The sequence below is a fragment of the Fusarium keratoplasticum genome, chromosome 1 (assembly GCF_025433545.1).
Source record: "Fusarium keratoplasticum isolate Fu6.1 chromosome 1, whole genome shotgun sequence".
Classification (NCBI taxonomy): Eukaryota; Fungi; Ascomycota; class Sordariomycetes; order Hypocreales; family Nectriaceae; genus Fusarium; species Fusarium keratoplasticum.
In genome coordinates this window covers 4,447,445-4,466,297 of record NC_070529.1, presented here as the reverse complement: position 1 = coordinate 4,466,297, position 18,853 = coordinate 4,447,445, and the positions used below count along the sequence as shown (strand labels likewise).

The window sequence follows — 18,853 nt, the reverse complement described above, 5'->3', positions numbered from 1 at the left end:
CAGAGGCGGGATGTTGCATCATCTGAGTCGTGTGTCTTGGTCCAAGATTAAGGTTGTGAGTGGCTTTGCCCTTGACATCGAATCCCGGGCCCTCGCTCTCTTCTTGACTTGACCGCGCGCCTATCCAGGGGGTCCAAGTTCAAGAGGCAACCCAGGGGACCTCTTACATGCCGCGTAATGAGAATGGATGAGCGGCGAAGGCCTCCAGATGGACAGGGCACGTCCGCCTCTAAAATTAGGTTCGACGCCACGAGCTCTCTTTGTGGATCATTGTGAATTTGGCTTAGCGTCAGCGCTGCTTCATTGACATCGACTTACAAGATCAGGGGTCAATGGTTAACGGGTTGAACTCTGGGAGGTGGAAGGGTCCAGTCTTAAACGGAACTGCCAAGCAAGTATGCGTACCTGGCTTGTTCATTTTCGAGTTCTCGTTCGCGCCTAGACGACTTGCCAAGTGGTCTCCCCCCATGTGCTTTGTAGACTCTGTAAGCGACCAGTTCAAATGCAACAGTTTCTCAAGAGAATTGAACTAATATGGGACTTAGCAGGCATCCAAATCCTTCTTATGATTTTGCGCCTATCTAGGCATATATTTAAGCTGGTTCAGAAACAATATATATGATATGTCTTGACGAGCGCGGCTGTCCGCGGCGCTGTCGGCACCCCGCGGATTCCGTAAGCACAAGATGCACGATGTAAGCAACATAAGAGAGATGGACTTCTTGTGGTATGAGGCTTCAGAGTTCACTCAGCATTCTCGCCCAATAGCACTCTTTCGAGTAACAATCATCAGATCATCCATCACATGGCGTCGCAACGGAATGGCGAGCCACAGACGGCCGCCAAACAGCCAAGAGTCATCCGGCCAATGAGCCACAAGTACGGCCCTGTCTAAACGTCACCTTCCAGCCTCATTCTAACAACATACCAGTGAAGCTTACCATTCAGCTTTACATGTGTTACGCCAGAGTGCTGCTACCGTTGTAGCATGCCACTACAGATTGCCAGAAGAGCTCACTGGTCGAGGTTCTTTCGAAGCTGTTCAGGATGCCTTCCACCGGGCTATGGCACTCACGGTGCTTGAGCACCCGATGTTGCAAGTGGGTATCCTCAACGAAGACTCGGCTGTACCATCCTGGATCGAGCTTGATTCGGTTGATCTGAGTGCGCACATTGAGTGGGAAGAAGTCAAGCCTTCGCAGGACCGCGTTGCTCGTTCGCGGGAGGTGACTCTATACCAGCTTGATACGTTTTTTGCTGATGTAGAATCCAAGCCTGGCTGGAGAATGTCAGTTCTCAGGGAAGAAGGGAACCTCTCCTCCCTCGAGGTTATCTTTTCCTGGAACCATGCCAACGTGGATGGTGTGTCCGGCAAGATCTTCCACCAAAGCCTGCTGCGCAACCTCAATGATCCCAGGATCAACGAAGAGTTGCCCTCTCTCAAAGGAACGGTGCTCCATCTCGAGAGCGTGGCCGACAGGTTCCCTCCTCCGCCAGAAAGTCTTGTCAATATTCCTATCTCGCTCACGTTTGCCCTCTCAACTATCTGGAAAGAACGCAGACCCCCGTTCCTCGTGTGGGGTGATTCTACTCACGCAACCTGGGCTCCGATCCGCGAGGAGCCATACAAGACCCAGTTCCGAACATTTTCGGTTGATGATGCGACAGTGAAGAAGGTTGTCAGTGCGTGCCGAGAACACAAGACTACCATTGCCGGCCTCTTACACGCACTGCCACTGGCATCCCTGGCTCTGCAGCTAGACGAGGGCAAGGAGCATTATAAGGAGGACGCCAAAACAATGCATGCCATTACTGCCTTGGATACTCGTCGGTTCATGCCCACGAAACCCAAGGAATATCCGTGGCATGTGCCCGAGAGAACCATGGATAATGAACTCAGCCTCTCCTTCCACATGTTCGGTTCCAAGCTCCTAACAGAAATCCGAAGCAAGGCGAAGGGAGCATCCTCTGAGAACGAGATCATGAATGTGCTCAAGGATATCGTTTGGTCTGCCGCAGCCAAGACTAGACAAGAGATTCAGGAGAAGCTCGACAACGGCATGAACAACGACCTGCTAGGTTTAATGAAGTTTGTCCCAGACTGGCGAGCGCAGAAGATGAGCCAGCTCAAGAAGCCACGGGGAAGTGCATGGGGTGTCTCGAACCTGGGAACTCTAGACGGAGAGGTGGAGGGCCCTGGCTGGAAGATCGAGAGAGCCGTGTTTCAGCTGAGTTGCGAGATTACATCGCCCGTGTTCCATATCAGCTCCATCAGCGTAAAGGGCAGAGAGCTCTGCGTGGACGTCAGCTGGCAGGAAGGGGTGATCAATGAGGCGATTGGTGATAAGTTGGCCGAGGATATGGAAGCTTGGTTAAGGTTTCTTGGTGCGTAGCCTTGGAATGATGGGGCCTGAGATGAATCATCGTGGAGATGGGCTTGACGTCCGGAAAGGAAAAGCTGTATGTCTTTGTCAGTAAAAGTAACTTAATGAAGATCCATGTCTTTCTTTACTTCGGGACGGTAGTAACATGTTGCGTGTCTCTCATGGGCATCCATATTAGACGGTGAGGATAAGAGAACTCTTGTTAAAGCGGCACTGCTCATGTCGAGTCTGACAGCACGGTAACCTTGCTCCAGCGGGTGGCTCCCTCAAGGATCCCGTCCCTCCCCAGCGCCTCGCTCGGCAAGCCGCTAAGCTTTGTGAGTCCAGCTTGGATGAAGCAACGAATCACGGGTTGAGCCAGCGTCGGCTTCAGGGGCAAGTCCCCAGGGTGCAGGGGTCGATTGGAGGTTCGCTCAGGGCGGCGCACACTGTGGGCGCTAGAAGAGGGTGGACGAGCTGCATCGAGATTGGCTGGGTGCCCCTTGCGCCAACGTCGACGCAGCCAGAGGCAGCCTCCATCTCAGCCATTTTCTGCAACCACTCTCAGTCGAGGTTGTGTCGTCTCATGCAATCTGACGATGGTTATCGAATGGACTGCAGAGAAGAGACGACAGCTGCAGAAGGAGTTCAGCTGGCTTCGCGCACGCGGCATCTGCGGGAGTGTGAATGCAGGCGTGGTGTTGTGCGGTGGGTTCGAGAAATTGCGGTCCAGTCCGTCCAAGAACAATCAATTAATTGCTGTCCAGGGGGAGACGCGGCCTGTTGCCCATGCCATGTTCGTCCCGCGTATTGCAGACCGAGCCAATACAGAAGCTCATTTCCCGCCGAGATCTGACTATGCATTGGATGCATGCATTCGCAAAAGCAGCATCACAAGTAAAAACTTGGGGGAGGGTGCAGCGCACAGTACAGCACTGTTAACGCATGCCCACGCTATTCTTGGTGGTGGAGTCAGGGGACCTGTTGATCCATTGCTTAGGTTCCTTCCATGCTTGCTTGATTGATTGATTCACCGATCAACTTCTTTCCACCCCCGAATCCGATTCAAGCTAAACCCCAACCCCCTTTTGGATGAAGTAACGGGACGTTTTCATCCATTCATTCATCTCATCCCATCCCCATCCCCCCTTCCCTCCTCCAGTCTCGCTCGCTTCGCTTCGGTCTCGGATTCGTGGAGTCGCTCGCCTTCTTTGTTATCGAACGAAGGAAAGAACGGCAGAGTTCAGTTCCATCCTCCATTCTATCCTTCCCTGCTCTCCCGCAGTGTCCGTTACTTCTCCATACCTTATCCATTTTTTTATCACCACCGACTCACACTTCCGCATCATTACTCCCCCCGAGACCGTCGTTGACCGACTCTCGAGTCGTCGTCGTCCCTCTCGGCCGCCCGGAGATCTTGGCGCTACTGGCTTGTCGCCCCTGAACGCCCCCGAAAGACGCCAACCTTGTGGGGGAGCCTTGGCCGTCGATTCCAAGGACGACACACCTGCATTTCGACTGGTCCCGCGTGGCGTCCTCTATGAGACAGGCGACTGGTGCTTGCTTGCTTGTTCCGTCTCCCTCCCGTGCTGCGCAGCGGCACCGGGCACCACCACCTTGAGCTTCCGTTCCTGTCTCTTTGACTTCCTTTCACCATCATGAGCATCAGTGCGGGACGCAATGCGCCGCTATCCCCAGTCTCTGTAGTCGGTAGCGAGTTCTCAGTCTCAAAGTACCAGGCTGCCGACGACGGCCCCTTTCCCAACGGTCGATCCAACCTCGCCTCGCCCCCGAATTCGGGTGGCTCCAACAGCAACATGAGCATCAACGGCTTCGCCAACGCTCCTGGCCCCAGGAGCACCGGTGGTCCATCGCCTCCCGCCTCCATCGCCCGCTCCAGCAATGGCACCAACATGTATGCTCGCAGCGACAGCGGCCGCAACAGTGTCCGCGGCGACCTCGACGAGGCCATCCTCAATGAGCACTACGTTGCCTTGCGCGCCTTCCTCAACACCCGTGACCCCAATCACAAGCAGCAGCCCAACAAGGCGCGGGACAAGCTGCTGCGTCTCTCCTCCGTCCAGTTCTACGAGCTCAGTACCGACGTATTCGACGAGTTGATCCGGAGGCAGGCCGCCGCCAGAGCCCCCCCGAACGCTCCCAGCGGCCCTCCCGCCTTTCTGCTCCCCGAGAAGAACTTCCACCCGAAGCGAAACCAGGCTCGTCAGAGACTTTCCTCCCTAGGTCCACCCCGATTCCGCGACCTCGCGGCCGATGTCTACCACGAGCTCGAACGCAGATTCCCTCGCTTCGTCGGGGGCGACCTCCCTCGGTCAGGAAGTCCCATGTCAATCCGGGGCGCTCCCGCAAGCCGCTCGGGCACACCGGTTAATGGTAATGGATTTCCCCCAAGGGGTCAAAGCCGCATGAGGAGGCCCTCTGATGCTCCATCTATGAGAGGCCCTGGACCGACAGATGCTTACGGGTTACCATCACCAGGTGCCCCCAATGGCGATTATGGAAGACCGACACCAAAGCAGCTCAACCAGAATAACACCATAGTTCCAAACAAGAGTACCATGCTAGAAGAAGACGACGAGGGTGACGGCGACGGCGATTCATTTGCGCTAGAACAGGTTACGGACAATCGCGAGAGCAAGCGGAGTGCCGAGAGCGGTGTGACCTCAGAAGTGGGTGTTTTGGCGATGTTTGCCAGCAGGGCTCAATGGCTAACCATTCGCAGGCTGATAAGAAGCTCATCGAAGACTATCAAAACCAGGTACGAGAATTACGCGAGAAGCTTGACGGTATGGAGGATGCTATGAAGAAGAAGGAAGAGGAGATGAACATGGCTCTGGACCAGGAACGGTCACGAGCAACAGCAACCAGTCTTGAGAAGCAGGAATGGAGCGATCTCCGGCTCAACCTCGAGAACAAGTTGGCTGAAGCGCAAAATCTGAACGACTCGATGAAGCAAGAACTGCAGCGCGTACGGGACGATCATGAAGCCGAGACGCAGAGGCTCAGGGATGAGGTGGCTGCAGCTCAGAGCGCACAACCTACTAGAAGCATTGAACCCGGTGCTGCAGACTCGGAATTGCAGCGGGAGAACGAGGAACTCCGACATGAGCTCCGGGAGCAACAGCAGGTAACAGAGGAGGTCCGGAAGGAAGCTCAAGAGTTTCTGCAAGAGATGCGAATCCTATCCCAGCAAAGTGGCTCAACATACGAACGACAAGCCGAGCTCGAGAAGACGATTGAGCGCCTTGAACATGAAGTACACGAATGGAGGAACCGCTATGCTCGCGCCAAGACGCAGCTCCGACATATGCGCTCGTCCTCTGTCGGTCTTGGAATAGAGCACGACGCCGCGAAGCACATCCGAGAGAAGGGATTTGTCGACGAGCATGGCCTTATTAAGGATGTCCACGTTACAAAGTTCCAGATCGCCGTGGACGAGCTCCTGCAGAGGGCACGGGCTGACGACCCAGAGAAGGTGATTGATGCTATGAAGTCAGTCGTGGTCAGCGTCCGCCGCATCACCAAGGATATCGAGGGAGCCCAGAACCATGATGAGGAGTTTGCCCAGCAGCAGGCCAAGTTGAAGTCCAAGGTCTCATCTACCGCCAACAGCCTGATTACAGCCTCCAAGAACTTTGCCGCCGGTGCCGGAATGTCCCCTGTCTCCCTGCTCGACACAGCCGCTTCGCATCTCTCGGCTGCCATTGTGGACCTGCTCCGCCTGGTCAAGATCCGGATCACTCCAGCCGAGGAATTGGACGACGAAGAGGAGGATGGAACCGTGACACCTGTGGACTCAAGTGGCCTCTTCTCCCCCGTAGGCAACGACCAGGTTTCCGCTTCTCAGGGTACGCTCCCCCCGGCTCGACCCTTCCAAGGCCTCGGCGCCCGTGGTAGCGTGGACTCATCGGCATACAGCCCTATAACTTCCCCCCGGCAGTCCAGGGATCCCTACGCCCATGACAGGTCCATGTCCAAGGATAGCGCAGTGCCAATCGGGCTCGGGTTTCCTGCGGTCCCAAGCGGCAAGCCGGTCAACGGACATGTAGCACCCCAACCGGATCCCCGAGCCGCCGAAGATCTCAAGGTCAGTGTGCCCTATTGAGTGTTATGATGAGCAGTTGTGCTGACTTGTACCTCAGCTCTACCTTGAAGATCAGAATGCCGTTCTAGCGGCCGATGTCCAGAAGCTCGTCAACACCATTCGTGGTGATGCCGATATGGAACAGATCATGGACGATATCGGATCTATCTCGGCCATCGTTGGCAGAATCATCTCGGACACACAATCCTCGGGCTTTGGCGAGATGGCAACGCAACTCACGCACTACAGAGCTCGACTCCTCGAGTCTGGTGATCAGGGCCAAGATATGGCTAACATCGGCATGAACACCAACTCTCACGAGTGGCGAATGTGGGTGCAAACACTACCACCTATTGCGTTTGAGATGGTACGCGAGTCCAAGGAGCTGGTGCAGCAGCTGGATAACGTGGCCAGGTCAGGGAGGGCGGATGACTTTTCGTAATTACCTTGCAATTAGCCACTGAGATTCCGGATTTCGCCTTTTACGAACGGAAACGCGCTTGATACCCCCTGAGTGCCGACTTTGGCATCAGGCAGTCGCTTTGGCTGTTCCAGTTTCTCGTCTTTGGATTTGGTGGACAAGGCCGGGGGTTGACGTCGAGGGTGTCTCTTGGAAAGACGAGGCAGGCGGATCAAGGAGGATAAATGGAAGGGACTGCTGGGTAATGTGTGCACGCGGGAAAGCATGGATACGGCGTTGGACAAGGTGCTGCTGATGACGCATGGTGTGAAGACATAGATTCTCGCAGTCAGTATATACAAGCCGTGGTGGGTTATCAGACAGAGAGGGTCAAGACTTTATGGAAGCGAACAAGGAGGGATTGTCCTTTTTTGTTCAGACAAGACGATACGTGGACGATGATAATAGAGATAGATGAGAAATGGAGATATTTGTCTCAAGTGCTGTCTACAACTAAATCTATACACGTATTTGTGATGTGTCTATTAATTGTTGACAAACGAGTACAGAGCATCGAATTCCTCTGTCGGCAATCTGACCAAATCCACAGGTACCGGTATAAGGAAAGGTCAATTCGCTCTTAATGCCTCAACAGAGGAGCGGATATTTGAGCTACCAACTTGGATCCCTAGCAACTGTGATAGCGAGGCCACAGATTAGGCATGTATAGTATAAGGTGAGCAGCTACCATTACCTCAGCCTCTTTTTTTTTTTTTTTTTTTTTTAGCAAATTAATAAAGCATGCCGACTATGAGATAGCATGATGCTGCTGTATATTGTAGATAAGCAGACCAAATTGTCCTTCTCAGCTTATTCTCGACCCTCCATGCTCTTAGGATCACACCTACTTACCATGATGTACCTAATGTTAGATCGGTAGCAAGTCGCTTAGCAGCGAAGGACAAAGGAGGGAGGAGGGGGCCACTTTCGTGCTAACGGTTCTTGAATCCCGAGGTAGCGCTGTCAGGATGGCGATATAACCGTCAACTGGGCAAGTAGCAACAGGAGCCATCATGCTGCATAAGTGCAACTGCCACAGCGGCGAACAAAACAAGTAGGACACCCCGGATTATCAGTAATTGAGAACCATCCATCTGTGCAATTACACTTAGATATGGTCAGTTTGTTTCTGTCAGAGGCCGAGGATGCTCGTAACTGTAATTTATGTTCTAGGTCACTTACACACTTCCACAACTTTGAGCGAAATGGTGCCCCTCTTCCTCTTCCCTCCCGGGGACGACGGACGGTCTCGTTATTAAATGCTGGCTTCGCATCTGGAACAGCCACATTTGCATCATGACGAAAGAGCCGTACACGCTGGAAATCGGATGGTTTAGCAGGGGTACTTGTCACAACCGTTGTGGCGAACTCCTTGTCGAGTTTGCCATCTTTTGGAGAGGTCATTCGGTTCGAGTCGCCCATAACAGTCTGCCGCATGCTGAACCACATGCCACAATCGGACTGCGGACTGAACATATTAGTTCCAAGCCCAATTCAAGCACACCGGTGCTTACTTACCATTGGACTGTGGCATCTTCTGGCGCATCTGTTTCTGTCATACAGCGCGGGCAGGCACCAGAAAGAGGTTCAGTGGTTTGAAATATCATGGTCATGTTGATCTTCATGCCTCTTCGCAGGCAAAGTTGCAGAGGACGGCTTGGGTCCAGATCCCTCCCCGAAGCACTCTCTTCAAGGGCATACAGTCTCCTCATCACCATGTCGTGACCGTTCTTTCCTTTGAAATGGCAAGATAGCAAACTATATAATGCCTAAAGAGATCAGCATGAACACGGGGTAGGATTGCAGGGCCAGGAGTGCTTACTTCCCAATCCAAGGAGTCTAGCCATTCAGGCGGAATTGGGACTCGACGACCAAGTGCATCTTCAATAATGGCGGGGAGTTCCTTGTTAGGATTCATTGAACGAAGACACATCGAGTTGAAGATGATTTGAACATTAATGGCATCCTGTGAGATCTGAACAAGCATGTCTTTGACTTGAAGAATAGCACTGAGGGCCTCCCCAGCCACGGCCAGAATGTTGCGACTGCTTGTGTCTTGTTTCACAAGCTGCTGACTTACTTCGTCCAGCTTTTGTACTTGCCCTTCGCTCGCATTTCGCTGTTGTCGCATGAGATCAAGCATTTCCTCTTCGTTGGAGCATGATGTTGACACCAGGTTTTGCACCTCGGCGATTCGGGCAAGCAGGGCATCATTGTCGACTCGAGCAGATCTCCTAGAATCTCCGAATTAGCACTTCACTCAACTTCCTATGGTAGCTTGAATGAGGCTCGCCTTGTTGCAAGGCCAGTCAATAGCGAAAGCCTTTGGACACTTTCTTGCAACTTGTCTCGTAGACATCGTATTCGCTCTTTCTCTCTTGTTGACCACTCAAGTTTTTTGTATGCATCCTTCAACTTTTTGCCAGATCCTCCTGGAATAAGGCTGTTTTTATATCTCGACTGGAAATGATCGAGGGCATCTTGGATGAGGGAGGCTATCTGGTCGACGACTGATTGCGATGCATGATTGAGGCCTTCGAGGTAGGGGCTTGACTCGCGCTCTTCAAATGTCTCAACGACCTAAGGGAAAGGATCTGTTAGTAGGATTACTTAGAAACCTAGGACAATTGAATTTACCTGCATCAAGATGCGCACAAAGAAGTCAAGGTCATGGCGAAGTTCCTGATACTCTTTGGCGCTCTCTCCAACAGCCCCGCATCCTACGCCGACCGCTCGACCAAGTTGAATGGCGAGTTGGCACAGCTGTATGATGTCGCCTAGACTCCCGAACGTGAGCGCGACTTCCATGACGGCAAAGGCATGAGGCAGTAGTTCGAAACCGTTTGAAAGGAGAGAGCACGGGGCGAAGGCACTGTAGAGCCGGTTGTGATATTGTTGGAGTGACCGGTCGCCACTTCCAACAAGGCAGCACATGCAGAATCAAAGCCACAACACAGCCCTGCTCTACTCGCATCTAGCATCTCTCTGTGAGTGCGAGTACCCCTGCTTAATTGTGGCTGGCAAATGAGCTTTGGCGTGAGGCCATCTACTGCAGGTCGGGCCCATGCAAGGCAGCTTCAGCCAGAGCCTGATGTGCGATGGACGCGCTGGAAACCCTCGGCTCTTCTAACTCTTAGTGGAACATGCGGAAATCCTTGGCAGAATAAGACAAAGGTTATGATGATGAAGCGCGTTGCCTTTGATGATAATTCTTTCCGAGTATGGTTGATCCTGACACTAATACGTATAAGTCCCTCCTAACTACCGAGATAGATACCTACTTGATTCTGATGAATATGCGCCCAACAATCCAGCTGATATATCCAATGTCTTCTACTCCCTTTAACAGGTTATCACAGTCGCTTTTCAACCACCCCTTGGATAAAATTCCTACCCACGCCGACCGAACGTCTAAGCAAGCCCGGCAACGTCTTCCAACCCTCGGTCGCCAACCACCAGCTCACAAAACCAGTCGCAGCAAGACCCGTCATACTAACAAGCCACATATCCCAGTTCCTTGCCTTCCAAATGGGCATTCGCACATCGGCAGTCTGCAGATGCATCGGTCGAAGCTCAACCCCGTCACGGAACCGCAGTTCCTGATCGGCCATGACCTCCTCGACGAGGTCAGCGGCAAGCTCCTTTCTACGAGAGTTGATGACGGCAATGCGCTGCATGCGACGCACGTTGCGGGCAAAGGTGCCGTCGGCGTCGAGGATGACCTTTGTGATGGAGTCGCCGATGGAAGAGGGGGTAAGGTATGACTTGTCGAGGGAGAGGCCGACTCCGGCGGTGACGAGACGAGAGCTATTGCAGAGTTGGTCAAAGAAGTAGCCGACCACCAGAACTCGCTTGCCATGGAAGAGGGCTTCATTGGCGCTTGAACCACCGCCGTGTGTGAGGAATAGGGCCGTATTGGGGTGTTCTAGGACAGCTCGTTGGGGAGCAAAGACGGGGAGGCGGAAGCGAGGATGGGCATCCTTGAGCATCTCTGCTACATTGAGGATGGAGCCGTCGGCGAGGGGGTAGGACTTTGACGTATCGAACTTGGCCCGGCCCTTGCGAGGGATGGCCCAGATGACGCCGTTGATAGAGCCAGCATCAAGAGCCTGAATGAGGCCCAGGGTTACCTTTTCGAGCTCTTCAGCCGGGAGAGCAACGTGAGTTCCAAGGGAGACGTAGATGGTTTTGTCGTGCGTTTCTAGGAACTCAGCTAGATCTCGGTCCAGAGGCGGATACTCGTCGCCCAGGATGGGACCGACTGAGGCCATCAGTGGTGGTAACTCCTTAGGGGTTTCGAGGCCCCAGAACGAGTTGACCAGGACGAGATAGTCTGGCTTGGTCAGAATTGGTTGGCTATAATGAACGCCAGCATCGGCGCGCATCTTCCTCGTCCAGCGCAGGAAGCCTATAACGGTCGGGATGGCGGCGACGACAACGAATTCGTTTCGGAATCTTGACATCAGGGTTGCGAATTCTGAAGTCATGGCTCCGTCGGCTTGATAGCCGGGCTGGCCGGGCTGATAGCTCACGGGAGCCATGATAAAGGGCATCTGAGGCCAGACGCTGGCGATCTGGACGTTGAACTGCTTGAGCATGTCCCTTGCGACATTGTCGGCAAACCAGTCGGCAATGATAAAGTCGGGCTGTGTAGAGGCGTCCAGGCACAGTGCTCGCACGCACTTGTAGGCGTCGGTCCAGAAGCGATCGAAGAGGTACTTGGATTTGCACATGGGAGCAAAGCCGTCCTTGTGCGTCCAGAGGCGCATGCGCTCGTAGTGGGCGTCCATCTCATCTTCTGGCGCTGCGGGGCCTGTCGTGTGGATGGTCTTGATGAAGGGGTAGTCATTTGCCCAGGATTCTTGGCCGGCGCATGTTGCGAATTGGATCTCGTGGCCTCGGGAGGCGAGGGCGGCGCCAATCTCAAGGACAGGAGCTATAGAAGCCTATTAGTTGAAGTTTGAGACATGAGGGTTGGACATTGAGTTACCAGCATGGGTGAAGCCACCCGTTGTGACCAGAAGGAGGATCCTCCTTCGCCAGTCATTGCCGTCAGCCATTGTGTACAAGTGCAAATGATCAAACAAAACTAAGGCGCGTCAATTGAGAGCTCAATAACAGGGTCGGGCATTGACTTATAATCTTATCAGGTGGATCTATGGTGTTGGTTCTAATGCATCGGGGTTTGAGCTTGTAGGGCTGAATCCCGTGCGGTGGTGTGATTTCTCCCGGAAGGATTCGAGTCCGATACACGAAGAAATCCCGGAAAGGTTTAATATTTGACAGTCGACGTTCATGTTCCTGAGATTTCATGTGTCTCTTGGAGGCTCTGGAAGTTAGAGAAAGGCTTCTAGAAGCTTATCTGATCTTCAACACAGAATATCAACAAGCCAAGCTCAAGATATGGTCGCTGATCGTTGCTATTTATGGTTAGAATGATCATCACAACTAAGAGTTCAGCTGCCCCCACCATGCCCACTTTCCGCCCGTCGGAGTTGACAGCATTTAAAACTGAAATCCGTGTCATCGTCATGATGGACTGTGTCATGACAGCCATTGTGTAACAGAGTATTGCGATTCCATCCATACGAATTTCGCATAAATAAATCTCATGTCCCAAATAAAAGCCCTCATGGTTTTTTGCCATGTTTCAAAGTATTTTGGTCGGAAGATGTGAACTCACCTTGAGCTACGGAATTGGGTCTCCGACGTGGATTTCTTATTTCCCATGGCTTGGTGTGTATGACAGCATCCTTTGGCCATGATAGACCAGCTGGCCGGTTTTAATCATGTCACTTATATATAGGAATACCTTATCTGGGTACTATCTAATCGCTTTTAGAGGACTCCGGCTTGTTCCCCTTCCATATAGAGAGGCCTACAGCAACCCAAGACACAATATTGATCAACTAGGGTAAGCCACGCACCCAACAGCTTTCTCGCAGCAATAGACACATAACAAAGCGCTCTACTACTTGAAAGTATTACCTCGAGATATATTTACTTCATGTGAGAATCCTGTAGGATGGGATTTATGTTATCTTAGGGCGACATTAAATAGGTGTTGTGAATATGTCACATAGAGAGAGACTCATTAAAAGAATCGTAGAACCCGCATGCAATGGCCAAACGTGATGACCAAAGTAAATTATAAACGTTGATTTCCATCTAATTTTCTCCCTCATGAATCTCCCAATCGGGGCCGTTTTAATCACCAAATCTCCCTCTGTTGCCAGTAAATGGCTTATCGTCAGCAACTCAGAAGTGGAGGATGTGAAGTTGACCGTCCCCCCCCCTCTTCCATCAAACATTACCGACCAGTGCATAAAGGCCATTCATCAGCCAGTCAAAGCCAAAGACTTAATCAGAGTCGAACTCTCCATCCTCTCTGGAGTTCCACCAGTCTGCACGAGGTGCGAACGGTGGGCGTTCCCAGTGGCTCTCGCCGACTTGTCGCCAGAGCTTCAATACGGGACTGCTGTTGTACCGACTCTGAGCGCCTTCTGCGGGAGTGCCATATGCGGTGTGATTGGAGAACACGAGGCTTCTAAGTGATGCCATCTTTGGCAGTGCTTCCGGGAGAGTTACTATATTAGCTCGCGCCAATGAGCGCGGCGTCCATATCGTCTGCCATCTTGTTCATGTCTAGGCGAATTTCTGGTAGGGTTGTTGGAAGAGGTCATCCTCTCTTCTCGGTGGGAGGTTAAGAGGAAGAAGGTAAGAATTATCATCAAAGGCAATGAGCTTCATCATCATAACCTTTATCTTATTCTACTAAGGATTCTTATATATTCCCCTAAGAGTTAAAGGAGCCGAGGATCCCCAACGCGTTATGCCTAATACATCAGGCTCTGGCTGATGGGGTTGGGAGCTTCGATGGCTTCGACACCTTTGACGGTGTTGACTCCTTGGTCAAGTGTTGATTCTTTTCGACGGCGGCTTCTCGATGGTCATCGGCTATCTCAACATCACCCTTGTATAGGGCCATCTGGTCTTCGTCCTCCAGACGGGAATTCGTCGACTGACACCTCGTCTAGGCCCCAACACTCTGCGATCAATGACCCCAGATCCGCCAAAGGCTTGCTCTTCGGATGCATCTTGGTCGTGATCGCCCATTTCCCGTAATGCAGCTTTTGAACGCGCTGACGAGTGCCGAGTAGAGTCTTGTACCGCTTATATATAAGAGCTGGGTTGAATTTTCTTGGCCCACGACTTGTCGTAGTGGAAAGCCTCACAAACCTCGGCGATCAGATGCTTTGACTTGCGGACGGCTTCGTATTTGGCGATGAAGTTTAGATGGCTTCAAGGTAAAATAGAGTGCCAGAAAGGTATAATATATCTTTGACACTTAGGACAAGGCCACAGAGTGTGAAGAGGACTGAGATATGGTAGAGCCGCCGTAAGAAATTGACGTGACAGACATAACTCGGTTCACAAGTGGGAGTATTCCCAGAGCCCCCGAATTCGTTAGACGCAGTTAAAAACGCAAGTGCAACTTCAGGCGTGCGTTCAACTAGGCAGTGACTTAGCACCACCTTCTCCGATTGTCTGCCCTAGGTAGATCATGGGGTTGAAAGATGTCGTATATATATGGCCGGGAAATTTTGAAGATAGTTTCCCACTTGCTCACGCCGCCTATCCATATATAGCAAAGGGAAAGCCCTCGTGTATCCGAATACGGATGTTTATCGCAGCTAGCAGTGGACGGCGATGTGGTGGTTGTTGTTGATGGGTAAGAATGAACTGGCCACATCCTCGAGGGCTTCAGATAGCGGCGTAGCTCCCGGCAACAGTGCCAATCTCTTGTTAGAGTAGAAGTGTGTATATATAGGGCAACGCCGCCACGACGTTGGAGGAAATCTCGAATTTCGTCTCCAACGACGATGCAACCGACGAATGAAGTTAAAATTAGTTTGGCAAAGATATGAGTATTCGATATCGTCCTCTTGATCAACATGTTGTAGTATATAAATAGTAAAAAAAAAACCTCATTTGCGAGTTGATCTTGGGGAAATTGAACTTTATTGAGAGACTTCAGTATCGGGGTCTGAGTCGTTCGGGAAGAACCATGCCCAGATAGGTGCTATGAGATCTTGATACTCCATTGCCAGATTTTCGGCTGGAGGGGATTCGCTTTTTGGGTCTGGGCTGTCTTCCTTGGCAAGGACGTTTTCTTGGGAGAGCAGTTCAGGATTGATCTCAAAGTGGACACCCAAACCAGGAGGAGCGCTGCTGGGTTCCATAGAGCCCGAAAGACTGCCAAGAGAGTCCGTCTCAGATAAAAGTTCCTCCTCTTCATCGTCATCCGTCAAGCTAATTTCATCGTCGGAATTGTCTTCCAATTCCAGGGGAGGTATATCCTCAAGTGCCGTCTCCAAGAATTCTCCAAAGTTCTTGCGAATTGGGGGCGATCGTCGAGTGTAGTGGTTCTCTGCAAACTCCTTCTTATACGCTTCATACTTTACTCTGGCAACCTCTTCTTGTGCCTCGGTCACCTCCTGACTTTCGTCTTCAACCTCACCAATCCCTTCTGATACACTCCAGAACCACGAGGGGCAAGAGTCGTTGTTAACGCACCCTCGAAGCGTAGGACGCATATAGCTCTTCTCATAGGGGCACTGGCTGTGGAGAGGCTCTGCCAGTGGGGGATCTTGGCTCAGAGCTGTTCGAGTCAGAAGGAGGTGAAAGTTGCAGCTGACCCAATGCGGCTCCATGAGTTCACCGCAGTGGCAGCACACATTTACGTGTTTGATACACATGATGCAAGACAATGAAGAGGGAGATATGTCTGATGCTAGTGAAGAATAGGAGTGACCATGGGTAGGTCGGCAGGTAGACCGCTGATGGGCAGCTTGCTGGTGTTGATGGGATACATAGTTATATACCGAAATTGATCAAGTGAACATAATAATTGCAAGATTGGCTTGCGACGTGTTCTGTTGGCTGATGAACAGTGAAGTTGGTCTGTCCCTGGAGTGAACAAAGGGGCCGAGAACGCCAAGATGTGTAGAGTAACAAAGGCATGTTTTCAACAATAACACGAATCTCTGGTGTTCAGTGGGTTTGTTGTTTGAGTGATATGAAAGTAATTGTTCATGGGGGCAGAAAAAAAACCCAAGGAGGGGAGTTGAGGAGAGGGAGAGTCCGTCAACGTGCGGTTGGTTTCCCTGAACGCTCTCGACGTTCCATTTAGGGATTCAAGATACGAGTGTCGTCGAGACAGCAGACCCCCCAACCGCCAGCTCCTTTTTCTCAACGGCCAAAGACTATGTAGTCCAGTGCCATCATGTTCTCGATGTCTTCTCGGCGCGGCATTTTGCTCAACCAACATCCCATCCCAAAATAGTAGTAGAACCTAGGGAAGGATGTTGATCGTGCGGATGAATTTCGGCGTGGTTGGTCTGCCATCTCAGCCTATCCGCGACCTGTCGATAACTCCAACTCCTGCCTCACAGCAAGGCTCCCAAATCGGACTAGGGTTTCTGCGTCATTGCCAGCCCCTGGAGTGGCAAAGACTGCAAGAGGGTGAGGTGAGGTGGGAGAAGGATGATGTGCATCTTGTATAGTAGTGGTAAAAACGATATGTAATTTGGGGAAATGGGGGAGGGAGTTCTAGGGTCGGGCATCCTTATTGGAGATAAGGTAGCCAGTGTGGGTGACCGGCGAGGTGATGTCTGATATACGGGTCTATTATATTGATGGCAGGGGCATCTCATTCTACAAGCATAGAAGCTCAAAGCAGGTTTATATATCTATGCCAGCTGTTTACTGATTCTAGTTTGCTGGTGTCTACGAAGCAGTTTCCATTTGCGGATTGCACTGCGATCATTGATTGAGCCAAACTTGATACAGCATCACCGGTTTTGAGTTCTATGCTCTCAGGCGCTTTCCAGTGTCACTGTGTTAGGGCACAGCAAACGAAGCATGAAGGAGCCATCTAGCTATGGATTTGACCATGATAGCCTCCTCCTAATATAGATGACGCTCTCCATTCAATACCAAGCGGTGTTATCAACTGTCGGCTTTCAGACACGCATTCTAGAAGAGTGCTCTCAGGGTGAAGGTCTGAAAGGCTTACTCCCAACTGCATATGAATGTCTCAAATCGACCAGTGTTTCCTGATGGCCTGTGATGTTTCGACGATAGCAACATCAAACCTGTGATATTCCTGACTAATTCATCGCCATCAAAGTAGAGGATGAGAAACCTATCACGCCGATCCCAGTCCAGATATTCCCAGTATGAGGGAATTTTGAGCGACATTTCAACCTCACTGTCAGTCTCACTGAATGGTCAACAGCAGCTTCTGAGGCCCTCCCGTCAGTTCTCACTCATGACTCCTTCCGGCTTGATAACGTGGTCTGACTGATTGGGGCCCCCAAAGTAACATGAACTACTGAAAACACGCCACGTCTAGTAACAGATACCTGTTGCGTGGGGGATCATGCTTTTCTATGGGTCAGCTTGCTTGAGGTTGTGTAACCATACTCATGTGCGTGCTCCGTCCAACCGAGAGGCCGAGACGACAACCTCACTACGCAATCACGCAGCAAAAGCCTCAACAGCCATGGTTTGGTTGAAGCTACAACAATTTTTGTAACAAGATCCTCAGTTATCATCTCCATGAGAGACTTAGCTGCGACTAGTCGACCTGTCATCTCGCCAAGGTACAATCTTCTTCCATGACCAGCTACATGCAGCAGACACATCTGTCAGCTCTTGCAATCACCCTCAAATCTCTTCTCCAAATCGACAAGCTCCAAGAATCCCTCCAGCTGAGCGTCGAGCGCAGTACCCTCAAGGGGCGAGCATGGCTTCCTTGGCTGACCCCCGTACCCATAATATCTCTCCAGTGCCGCCTTGACAGCTATGAAGCCGCCTTTGATAGCTGCCCAATCGCCGCGAGATACTATCGCCTGTAATCCCACAGCCTCCTTTTGTTTTCCTTCTTTCCACAGTTGCATGAGATGAACGCATGCCAGGGGGGCGATGTTGGCCGTGCCGCCAATGACCCCGTGTCCCCCAACAGAGAGGGATTGGATCGTAAAGTCGACGCTTCCAGCAAAGGTCTTGAAAGCCATGTCCTTAGTCCCCGCCACTACTCTAGCCAGTTTTCCCGTGTTTCCGCATGTGAGCTTGACACCGACAATGTTGGGGTGCTGAGCCAGGGCAAGAATAGTATCAGAGTTGAGATCGAGGCCGGCACAGGCGGCAGGGAAGTTGTAGATGATGATAGGGATAGGGCTCTGGTCGGCTACTTTCCGAAAGTGCTGTTGAATGAGCTCAGTAGTGAGGAGATTGTGGTAGTACGCTGGCGGGAGAACAAGGGCGTGGCTTGCCCCTGAGTTGGCGGCCTCGCGACAGAGCTCTACCGTTTCTCGTGTTGACTGGGCACCACAACCAGCGATGAGAGGTAGGTCATTCTTCCCTGCCTGATCCAAGGCACTTCGTGTAGTCCGTGTAATGAGTCGTCGTTCTTCATGATCGAGATGGACAGCTTCGCCGTTGGAACCATGAGTGACGAGGCCAGCAACGCCCGCCTGTGCGAGTCTAGCTGCGTGGGCTCTTGTAGCCTCGAGATCGATGTTGCTGTCAGGGGTAAAGAATGCAACGGTCGGTACATAGATGCCATCGGCCAAGGGGTACGCCGTTGTGGTTGCAGAATGGTTGACGGTTCCATTCTCTTCTGCTGTCGATGACACCGCCATGATGTTGCTGAGGGAGAACTGACAAGATTGTAAGATGAATTGAAGCTTCGGATATTGAGGAGCCCCAAATACACAGACTCTTATGGCTCTGATAGACAAAGCACACCAAGCTGAGGCCTCCCGGCCATGTCACTGTCTTATATATCCAAGACAGGCACAGCCGGATCCCGCCGGACCCTACCAACAACTCGGACAGACTCGAGCCGAAGCAAAGCCG

The 18,853-nt window shown here is 51.8% G+C and overlaps 5 protein-coding genes across 5 annotated transcripts; 2 read left to right on the top strand and 3 right to left on the bottom strand.

Annotated features, from left to right (window-relative positions):
* Positions 1-790: 790 nt before the first annotated feature.
* On the top strand, positions 791-2,393 carry NCS57_00132700 (uncharacterized protein; the record flags this gene model as incomplete). The annotated part of the gene is made up of 2 exons (XM_053051395.1): positions 791-879; positions 932-2,393. Exons 1-2 carry the CDS (start codon positions 806-808, stop codon positions 2,391-2,393), a joined length of 1,536 nt encoding a protein of 511 aa, XP_052919910.1. The 5' UTR covers positions 791-805.
* Positions 2,394-4,021: 1,628 nt separating this feature from the next.
* On the top strand, positions 4,022-6,910 carry NCS57_00132600 (uncharacterized protein; the record flags this gene model as incomplete). The annotated part of the gene is made up of 3 exons (XM_053051394.1): positions 4,022-5,053; positions 5,107-6,471; positions 6,527-6,910. The coding sequence occupies 3 exons, from the start codon at positions 4,022-4,024 to the stop codon at positions 6,908-6,910; spliced, it is 2,781 nt and encodes a 926-aa protein (XP_052919909.1).
* A 3,371-nt stretch (positions 6,911-10,281) lies between these two features.
* Positions 10,282-11,988, bottom strand: NCS57_00132500 (uncharacterized protein; the record flags this gene model as incomplete). The annotated part of the gene is made up of 2 exons (XM_053051393.1): positions 10,282-11,864; positions 11,919-11,988. 2 exons carry the CDS (start codon positions 11,986-11,988, stop codon positions 10,282-10,284), a joined length of 1,653 nt encoding a protein of 550 aa, XP_052919908.1.
* Positions 11,989-14,949: 2,961 nt separating this feature from the next.
* Positions 14,950-15,687, bottom strand: NCS57_00132400 (uncharacterized protein; the record flags this gene model as incomplete). The annotated part of the gene is made up of 1 exon (XM_053051392.1): positions 14,950-15,687. One exon carries the CDS (start codon positions 15,685-15,687, stop codon positions 14,950-14,952), a length of 738 nt encoding a protein of 245 aa, XP_052919907.1.
* Positions 15,688-17,640: 1,953 nt separating this feature from the next.
* Positions 17,641-18,636, bottom strand: NCS57_00132300 (uncharacterized protein; the record flags this gene model as incomplete). Its single annotated transcript, XM_053051391.1, has 1 exon — positions 17,641-18,636. One exon carries the CDS (start codon positions 18,634-18,636, stop codon positions 17,641-17,643), a length of 996 nt encoding a protein of 331 aa, XP_052919906.1.
* Positions 18,637-18,853: the final 217 nt, after the last annotated feature.